This window comes from Corvus kubaryi, unplaced genomic scaffold, assembly GCF_017639235.1.
Source record: "Corvus kubaryi isolate FWS band 111438036 unplaced genomic scaffold, C.kubaryi_AGA036_p1.0 34774, whole genome shotgun sequence".
NCBI lineage: Eukaryota > Metazoa > Chordata > Aves > Passeriformes > Corvidae > Corvus > Corvus kubaryi.
In genome coordinates, this window is record NW_024580748.1 from 3,549 (window position 1) to 13,577 (window position 10,029).

At 46.9% G+C, this 10,029-nt stretch overlaps 1 protein-coding gene and 1 long non-coding RNA gene across 2 annotated transcripts; one reads left to right on the forward strand and one right to left on the reverse strand.

Annotated features, from left to right (window-relative positions):
• Positions 1 to 431: 431 nt before the first annotated feature.
• On the forward strand, positions 432 to 5,899 carry LOC121660391 (ankyrin repeat domain-containing protein 26). Its single transcript, XM_042019748.1, has 5 exons — positions 432 to 507; positions 2,175 to 2,307; positions 3,517 to 3,798; positions 4,506 to 4,741; positions 5,480 to 5,899. The coding sequence occupies exons 2-5, from the start codon at positions 2,191 to 2,193 to the stop codon at positions 5,793 to 5,795; spliced, it is 951 nt and encodes a 316-aa protein (XP_041875682.1). The 5' UTR covers positions 432 to 507; positions 2,175 to 2,190; the 3' UTR covers positions 5,796 to 5,899.
• Positions 5,800 to 10,017, reverse strand: LOC121660392. Its single transcript, XR_006014653.1, has 2 exons — positions 7,716 to 10,017; positions 5,800 to 6,707 (listed from the first exon to the last, which is right to left on the reverse strand). It is a non-coding gene; the product is annotated as an uncharacterized LOC121660392 (long non-coding RNA).
• Between the last annotated feature and the right edge of the window lie 12 nt (positions 10,018 to 10,029).

The following is a 10,029-nucleotide window of genomic DNA, read 5'->3' on the forward strand; positions in this document are numbered from 1 at the left end:
TTTGTGGAATCCTGTTCTCCATGCCCTGTCCGACAGAGATAGTGCCCTTTCATTGGTAGCTTTCAATAGCAGTACAAATTTGGGCTTCTTCCTGAGAGAAAAGAATTACTTACCCTGGTGGTAGCTCCAGGGTTCTGCCTTGATTGCTGATGGCAGTGAGGAGGCACAGCCACTTCTCTGAGCCCAGCTGGGCCCTTGAAACTGGGTACATGCAATTGACAGGTGGGGAGAGGTCTCTTGTTCTTTGTGGTGGTTGAAGGTGCACTACCTCCTTCAGGCACAGGCAGCCTCCCAGGACAGACTAGAACACACCAGAGCCAGACATCAGGACTCAGAGAGCAACCAGCTGAAAGACAGAGCTCTCAAATGTACATTGGACAAGCTAAAAAATGCCCAACCAGAGAGTACTTTTCTAAGAGAATCCACGCAGGCTGAAGTGGAACACTACAAAGAGCTGTATCTGCAGGAAAAGAAAAACAGAAAATTCATTGCAAAGAAACTTGAAAGGCAAGTCCATGTTGTTTTGGAGCGGTAATAAGAGACTCCTGTTTTCTCCTTCCTCTTTCTTATGAATTTCTCGTCTACATCTGGCCTGCATTATTGCCCTCCTTTGGCCAACAGTGGCTGATGTAGTTGCCAAGCCACTGCCCATGATATTGTCAGAAGTCGTGGCAGTCAGGTGAAATACCAGGGGACTGGTAAAAGTGGAACATTGTACCCATCCTTAAAAAGGGTGGAAAGGAGGGCCATGGTAACTGCCAACCTGTCAGCCTCCCCTTTGTGCCTGGGAAGGTCATGGAACAGATCTTCCTCGAAGCTGTGCTGAGGCACACAAAAGACAGGGAAGTGATTTGAGACAGCAGCACAGCTTCTCCAAGGGCAAGTGCTGCCTTACCAACCTAGTGGCCTTCTAGGATGGAGTGGCTACGTCAGTGGACAAGGGGAGGGCTACAGATGGCATTTACCTGTAAATATTCTGTAAAGCCTTTCACATGGTCTGCCACCACATCCTTCTTTCTAAATTGGGGAAGAGACAAATTTCATGGGTAAGAAATGGTTTGGACAGTCACATCCAGAGGATAGCGGTCAACAGCTCAGCGTCTCAATGGACATCAGTGACAAACGGTGTCTCTCAGGGGTCTGCACTGGGACCAGTGTTATTTAATATCTTCATTAATGGCATAGACAAAGGGCTCAAGTGCACCCTCAGCAGATTTGCAGGTGACACCAAGCTGAGTGGTGCAGCTGACACACCTGAAGGATGGGATGCCATCCAGAGGGACCTGGACAAGCTCAAGAAGTGGCCTGGTGGGAATGTCATGGGTTCTAACAGGAGCAAGTGCAAGCTGCTGCAGCTGGGTCAGGGCAACCCCCTGTAACAATACAGGCTGGGGGATGAACAGATCCAGAGCAGCCCTGCCAGGAAGGACTTGGGGGGCATGAGAGGCTGGACATGAGCAGGCAAAGTGCCCTCCCAGCCCAGAAAGCCAATTGTATCCTGGGCTGCATCAAAAGCAGTGTGGCCAGCCAGTCAAGGGAGGGGATTCTGTCCCACTGCTCCACTCTGGTGAGACCCCACCTGGAGTGCTGCATCCAGCTCTGGGGCCCCATCACAGGAAGGACATCAACCATGATGACCAGAGAGTTGGAGTACCTCTTCAGTGGGGAAAGGCTGGGAGAATTGGGATTGTTTAGCCTGGAAGAGAGAAGGCTTTGGGGTGACCCAATTGTGGCCTTCCAGTACCTGAAGGGAGCCTACAAGAAGGATGGAGAGAATCCATTCACAAGAGCATATAGTGACAGGACAAGGGGCAATGGCTTTAAATTGAAAGTGAGCAGCTTTGGAGTAGACATTTGGAAGAAATTTGTTACTGTGAGGGTGGGCAGGTACTGAAACAGTTCGCCCAGAGAAGTTGGGGGTGGGGGGGTGCCGCTGCGCGGGGAGGGTGCCCCATCCCTGAGAGTGTTCAAGGCCACGTTGGATGGGGCTCCGAGCAACATCTGGCCTAGTGGAAGGTGTACGTGCCTGCAGTGGGAGGGTGTGAACTAGATGATCTTTAAAGTCCCTTGCAACCCAAGCCATTGTATGAGGTCTGTGCTGTTTATGTGAGAGTATGGGGGAAAGGCTGGTTCTTCCTGTGTTTCATTGTTTTCCCAACTGATTTGCTGATTAGGTTGGAAAAGGTTGTGATGACTGATGGGAAGAAACGAAGAATTATTGAAAAGAAAGAAGAAGATTCCGAGCTTGAAGAAATGAAGAACTTTTATGCGGAAATAACCAATGAAGTTGGTAGATTGAGAACAAAGGTGAGCTCTGCTTAGCTTGGCGTTTGTTTGCTTGGGGTGTTACTTCTTTTGAACCCTGTGTGACACTTCCCCTGTATTTCTTGTCGTGTTGATGCCTTTTTTCCTTGGCTGTATTTTGGATTTGATTGACCTTTCTCAATGATTTTCTACTGTTAGAGAAGGAGGTGACTATAACTAATACTGATGTAGTTGTCATTACGGGTAAAGATGCAATCCTGAAGTGCAAAGCAGCATCTGCAATGGCACAGGAAGGGCAGACTGTCCTGCAGAGGAAGGGCAAGCCAAGAGTGGCAGCAAGGCTGGCAGGGTCCGTGACCTCACGGGCCAGGGAGCCATCCCGCAGGCGCTCACCAAGAGGAGCAGAACAGGTCCGGTGACAGCAGGCAGGGTCAGCCAAGAGTGCAGATCCCCAGGCCGGGCCTTAGGGATGGGCAGTTCTGCCGTCCTACCAGGACATCACACCCATGGGTGAGGGTCAGGGCTGAGAGCAGCGGGCCTCAGCCCTGGCCCGGCTGCAGTGTGAGGCTGTGGCAGCATCACCTAGGCCTGACAGACGGATTCCTCCTCTGGAAGAGAGGAGAGGAACGCTGCTGTTGCTCGCACAGCAAGAAGAACCCTTGAGCCCTGTCTCAGGCACGAGTTCAGCCAGAGGCAGTTGAGACTTTCCTTTTCTGAAGAGCGTTGTTGCTGTGCAGGGTACGATGAGGAGAGGTGACATAGGAGAAGTGCTGTAACTTACTCTTCACAGGTAGCTGTTTCAGCCCATCTTGGCATGGGGACCCAGCAGTATTGTTGCCAGAGATGTTTTTGCGGCTGCTCTGGCTGTTCAGTAGTAGCATGTAACCTTGATACACTTCTCCGCTCGGCACTCAGATTCGTTGCTAGAGAAGCCGCCTTTCAGAGCTGCGCTTGGCTTTAGAAGGCCTCATTGCAGAATCAGTTACTGCCTTTGCACTGACTCATTTTTAGTCCAGAACGTTACAGTGTTTTTGCATGAAGAACTGCAAAAGGATTCCTCAGGTTCCCATCCTCTCACAAACGATGTGAAGGCTGATCTTGTTGGAAAAGAAGAGCCTGGTTACACTTAGTTTCTGATATTGAGTATGCAGATGATAAATACAGGCTCCATGGAAAACCTCTTCAGCAATTTCAACAGAATTCACTGCCTTTACATCCCTCTGGGTTTTTTTTTTTTTTCCCTGTGTACAGGTTGCTGAACTTTCCCAGCAACTGGACACAGAGTCTAAAAAAAGCATGCAGCTAGAAGCACAAAATCGAGATTTGCGAGAAGAGCTGTCTGCCCTGCATGGGAACTGTGAAAAACTGGAGAAGAGCAAATGCCAGCTGAAAGAAGAGGTGGCAAAACTCCAACATCACTTGCAGACTAACATGGTGGATCACAACCAAATAGAACAGTATAAAAGAGAGGTTGATGAACGAGCAGGCCAAGAAATAAGACAAAAACTACAGGAAGTCAATCTGTTTTTGCAAGTGAGTGACTTTCTGATGTGTGTCTCTATGGAAACTGTGGAGACTTTGGTTGTGGCCATCATTTTTTAAGTGTCTGGCTTTGGGTGCTTGATGCTGTGTGTTAGCGCTGTCCTTGTGCCTGTGCCGAAGGGCAGTGGGAGATGGGAATATGGTTGGGCAGGAGTGCTCTCATGGTGTGTGATGTGCCAGCAGGTCCCTAAATCAGGAGCCTTCCCAAGGTAGATTTCCATTTTGCAGTGCCTGGGGCTATCTCTGTCCGCTGGCCTGCTTTTCTCACTGTTCGTGCTTGAAGGGGTTTTGCACCTTCCAGCTGTCATGGCCAGACCTACAGGTCCGGCTTTGTCCTTGGAGGGGGGAGAGTGCTCAGGAAAGAAGTGACTGAAGTTGCAGGTGTGGAGATGGGGAGGAGGTGAGGCATCCTGCTAATGCCTTTGTGGAATCCTGTTCTCCATGCCCTGTCCGACAGAGATAGTGCCCTTTCATTGGTAGCTTTCAATAGCAGTACAAATTTGGGCTTCTTCCTGAGAGAAAAGAATTACTTACCCTGGTGGTAGCTCCAGGGTTCTGCCTTGATTGCTGATGGCAGTGAGGAGGCACAGCCACTTCTCTGAGCCCAGCTGGGCCCTTGAAACTGGGTACATGCAATTGACAGGTGGGGAGAGGTCTCTTGTTCTTTGTGGTGGTTGAAGGTGCACTACCTCCTTCAGGCACAGGCAGCCTCCCAGGACAGACTAGAACACATCAGAGCCAGTCATCATGCTTCACTGAGAAACCAGCTAAAAGACAGAATTAGAGATCTTGAATGTGAATTGGACAAGCTAAAAAATGCCCAACAAGAGAGTACTTCTCCAAAAGAATGTGCACAGGCAGAAGTGGAAAAGTACAAGGACCTGTACCAGGAGGAAGCGAAAACTAGACGATGCCTAGCAAAGAAACTGGAAAGGTAAGTCTGTGCTTTTTTTGGACTGCTAATAAGAGACTCCTTTTTCCTCATGCATATTTCTTGCTAATTCCTCTTCTGCACCTGGCCGGCATTATGTGTGAAAGCCTATGATGGCATGTTTATGGGGAAAAGTATCTTAAGACCCTTCCCATTCAGCAGGCCTTCATTTCTCTTTAATGTTTCAGCAGAAACACCACTGCTCATGGCATTAACAGGATACTTTTCGCGTCGATGCTGTTTTAACTGGCAGCTTTTTTTGCCAGTCTCTATAATCTCATCCTCCGTAGAACAGAAAAAATGAATTTCGTGTCCTTTATAGAATAAGGGTAGACCTCTTAGAGAACAGATTTCTGTTCTGTGAAAAAAAAATAGAAATTATATTTTTTGGCTTCTATTTTAGCAGAAGCCAAAAGGTTCACAAGGCTCTGAGCTTTGAGCTTTCCTTGGGAAGGGGGGCCAGCCCGGACTTATTAGGAATGTGATGTACCTTCCAGAAGAAGCTGTGTAAACACATGGCTTTCACAGAAGGCTTTCAGGCCCTCATGCTGAGCAGTCCTAAGCATGGGTAACACTTGCTGCTCCTTGTACCTTGTGTGACTTCTTAGAAACAGGCCCTCCAAACAAGCTCAGGTCAAATGATGTGCTATTTTGGGAGGCTCTTAATTTCAGAAGTCCAATAATAGTGAAGACCTGGAGGGTAACTTTGGGTAACCCTTTGTGTGCTTCCAAATGTTTCAGAGCTAATGAGAGACTTGAAGAAGCCAACGCTAAGCTCCTCCGGGAGCGCCATAAAAGCAAATCTTTAATCACAAGCAGCATTGTTAGCGGAGGTCTGGCTGCAACTCCAGTTCTGTATTCAACTGCACTCGGACATCTTGGCAACAATTTGGGACTGAACAGAAGTCTCAGTCTAGGAGGAAGCTTCCTAAGGCAAAGTGAGAACACATTATCCTCAAGAAACAGGGTTGCAGCCTTTGTGGCCAAGGTAAGCAGTTTGAAATACTGTTCTCAACTGCTGCTGAAGAGTAGCTGTATGCAAGGTTCTCCTTTTTAGTCTGAAGTTAGAATCCATTTATTGTTCCATGCCATCTTGTCTATAGGCCAAAGCAACTGCTAATCCTCAGAACAGCGCACAGCTGTGCGTTGTAAGGCTGAAGACTTTTGGTCATCAGGGTTGTAAAAAATTTCAAGAGGGTCAAAGGCCATAAAGTATTTAAGTCAAAGCAATGAACTGTGTCATGACATTCTTTTACAAGAGAAACTGTGACAAGGAATACTGGTGCATAGAGACTTCCCAGCTAAGCTCAGCATGAAATTCCAATGTATGGTTTTGCTAACCTGCTGTTTAAAATGGCTAACATCACGTTGAGTGACAAATCCAATCAGACATCTCTGAGACACCTTTTTTCTTCTTCCTTGATCTTGACTCCAGCAGTTTCTTCACAGAACTTGCTTTAGTATGTTGATACCAACAAAAGGATGCTTCCAAATAGGATGATATGACTGGGATGGTGTAACTTTGCTCTTTATATTTCAGTGCAGGACACATACTACACATAGGAGACATTTGTTCTTGTAGTTCCTGCCATGTGTTATTTCATGAAACAGTAAAATTACCTACTCCTTGGCAAGTCTTCACAGCTTTCTGATTTTGCAGCAGTGCTGCAGCCTCTGCAATACCTCTGGTCCAAGTATGCCCTGTAATTAGCCGTCAGCGTTATAACACATCCCTCACAGAATGCTGAACATTATACCATGAGATGTGAAAACCCCACACCAATAGTTGTAATCAGTGGGAGACCCACTTAACGTGGGATTAAGGCATGGCCAAGCTTCTCTGCTGAGTCATTGTATTTTGTTGTCAAGGGAATATGAGAAGTATTTGTTCACTTTTAAGTCCATCTCAGTTTGGTGGTCCCCTCTTGCTGGAAAGAACCCATTTAAACCATGTGTCTACATACAGCACCTGTTTTAAGAAAAGAAAGTCAAGAGAACAAAAGGGACCAAAGCAGCGTAGGAAATGCATAGCTGTGGCAGTTACAGAGATGAACTTCTCTATGTAGCTGTGAACACTCTTTTGAGAGCAGAGAGGTGGACAGGCATTACTGGGAGAACTCTTGATGTCATTAGTACTGTAGCATCTGCAGGGGCTATTCTGCATGCAAGCACTAGAAAGGAAGGAAAATTCAGGGACCCACTGGAAAATGGAAATAAAGAGGAGACCAGGAGGGGTAGGGAGCACAGAACAAGAGAGGGAAAGAAAGGACAGAGAGAGATGGGAGCACGATGTTAAGAAAAAGGCAAAAGAGGAAGCTATTACAGATGGTGGTGGGGTCAGTGGCTCTGACCCAGGAAGAGGTGACCGGTCCAGAGAGATGGTCCTGAAAGGAATCACCTTCCTGAGGCCCGGTGTCTTCCCTCAGCTGATGGCAGGAGGGCCCTTGCAGAGGCTGTCAGCCCTTTAGTGATTGTCAGCTCGTGATCCCAGCTCAGCTCTGCAGGGTAGCCTCCAGGCCAAGCCAGACCAGAGAGAGAGAGGAGAGGCTCGTGTGGCTGGTTCCGCACGAAGGGAGCTTTATTGTTGGTCCCCTCCGGCGAAGGGGAAAGCCAGGGACGAGAGCTCTCTCTATCCCACAGGGGCAGAGGGCTTAGCTTTTATAGGGATGCAGGGGATGGGTGAGGACCAATGGGTTATGAAGGATCTGCATAGGGTCTCCTAAAGGATTGTGGGTCTGTCTTTTCTCGCTGTGACCAAAGAAGTGGTTGCCTTTCCAGGGAGTCCTGCTGGGCATTTGTGAAATCTTTTATCTCAGCAGAGATCCCTCCAGGGCAGGGGCTGGGCATGCCCCACAGGAAACCATTCCTCTTCTAGGCAAAAAAGCTGCCTTAGGTTAAAAGGAAAGGCTTCACAGTTGTGCCTTTTTTGGAGAAGAATGAGGAAAACAGGGAAGGGAAGGAAAGTGGGAATACTTACTGCTTCTTAAAACTGAATGACAGCAACAGTTTTCAGGCAGTACTTTCCATTTTCATTTTCCAGAAGACATTGGAACTCTCTGTGAATCTCAAAGTTTTGTCAGTATCAAGACAGACACCCTCAGGGGTTTACTGCCTTCCATTAAGTGTATTACAGAAATTAAATATCTCTCCAGGCTATTTCATGGCTCATTGTTTTATACAGCCTCTAATAAATGTATAGTTCAAATTGCTATATAGGCCTCTTCAGTGTTTTGTGAAAAATGCTTCCAAACCCCCTTGTGAAAAATATTTGAGCTGATTCCAAGACAAGTCTGCACTAGATCTCAGAATGGTGGTACTCTTCCCACTCAGTGTCGTGACTTCAGTAGCACCCATACAGTTTCTGTCCAGAGCATGTGTTCTCACAGCTTTGAGCATACTCTCAAGGAAGCTGTTGAACAGTTATGTATGACATTTTCCCAGTCCTCAATTACTGATGTCCAGAGAGGATTTGCTTCTTCATTTTGGGGCTTTCTTCTATACCAACATTTTTCCTTCCTAGTGCAGTTTTGTTGGTAAGACTTAGTCCCCTGACGTTCTCTCTGCTCTTGATTACAACCTATGGAGACTTCTGGTTTGTTGTCATCAGAGGAGCAGAGGATAATTCACTCTCACTATACACAGTTTGTCTTCTTGGGATTCCCTTTGAACTTTAATACCGTATCAAACTCTGAAGTCTTCTTCCTAGAATAAGGGTGAGTCAAACAACTGCTATATCCACAGAAAACTTACCTACATCTTACCATTTCAACCAGGTACTCTTCAAGAGAAAGCTGGAAATCTCAGCATGCCAGATTGCTCTCAATTAAAGCAGAAGGCTGCTGTCTGGGACTCAGATTTCCTGCTGTCAATTTATCCTCCCTCTTACTAAACTGAGCCACACATTCTGTTGTGATACATCTTTCTGAAATCACCAGTTAGGGAACGGAGACTAATTGTCACAGCATCGCCTGTAGCCTCAAGTACCTCAATGTTCAGTGTATTCAGGAAAGTCTTAAGACCTGTCTTCCCTCTCCAACTCATAAATAGGAAGTACTGTTAGTGGTCTGTGTACCAGAATTTGGAAGCTGGAGCCTTAGTGCGTAGCCCAAGGCAGGGAATGTCTGTCTGCTGCAAATGTTGCAAGAAGATTTAGGGACTCAAGGCCAGTTGTTATATTTACAAACTGTCAAGCTTCAATCCTAACAGCTGTGCCAAAGGCTGCTGCAAATGTATGTCTTGACACAGAAGAGAATAGTGAACTCTGCTGCCTGCAACCAGCGTGAATGGGTGGATTTATGAAACCAGTTTCCCTACATGATGTGAGAAAGGGAATGTCGGCTCCCTACGTTCTCTCTCAATTTCTGTTCCTTTTCTGGTTTCATTTTCCAACTGCCCTCTTGTACTTTAGGGGTCTTTCTGTTGTGAGCTTTTTTCCCTTGCCTCATGCACGTGTAGGCCATGTTCTTGTGTCTCTCTGAAGACCTTTAAACTTAAGGCTGTTTTTCTTTCTTCTTCAGCTCCTTAATCAAAGTTCTTCTCTCTCTCCTCTGCAGCCACATACATGACAAGGTTTGTAGCCCGTACTGTTTAACCTTGGGTGCTACTGGAAGTGGTTTGTCTATTTATGCTGTTAGGTTTTGATCCAAACTGATGCATTCTTATTCAAACTGATGCATTCACATTGGCCTAAAGCTGGTGAGTGAAAGAGTGACTGCTGCTGAGTACTTCTGTGCTTTATGCATTTGTGAAGTCACGGCTTCTGTGGTACTTCAGCTTGTGTAAGGTGGCACCGTATGTATGGATTTCATCTGTTCTACGGGAACTTGGTTAAACTAGAGGAGAAGGCTCTTTACCCCCCTTGCCTTTCTGACAGTCAGAAAGTTCTGGGTAGCAACAGCAGTTGTGTGTGGAGTGGCAGTACTGCTCTGAAGTTGAGTTCCTAGACTCTGAGTATCATCTCATGGAGTCTTAGAGGATCCAACTTACTCTGTGCTCAAGAAGCTGTGTGGGTAAGTAGTAAGCCAACATCACTTTGTGAAACAGAATTACTGAGATGGTGACTGCTGCAAGTGACCCAGTATGGTACTGCCTGAAGAGCTAAGCACTGAGAGGTACCTGCTGAGGAGGTTTAGGCTGTGATGCCTTCTCCAGAGGGCTGGGGGGGCAGGAGAGCAGTGGAGAAACTGTCAGAGTCCTCAAAGGTGTATTTTCATTCAAAGGCCTTTTCATTCTTTTTCAGAGAAGTCCATGTGGTGGCTTTATTTCCACCTATTTCTTTTTCCTTGGGTGGG

Excerpts from the sequence above, each read along its gene's own strand:
- LOC121660391 (XM_042019748.1), top strand. The coding sequence starts at position 2,191 with ATGACTGATGGGAAGAAACGAAGAATTATTGAAAAGAAAGAAGAAGAT. Across the intron at positions 2,308-3,516 it reads TTGGTAGATTGAGAACAAAG|GTTGCTGAACTTTCCCAGCA; the intron begins GTGAGCTCTGCT and ends CCCTGTGTACAG. Across the intron at positions 4,742-5,479 it reads CTAGCAAAGAAACTGGAAAG|AGCTAATGAGAGACTTGAAG; the intron begins GTAAGTCTGTGC and ends CAAATGTTTCAG.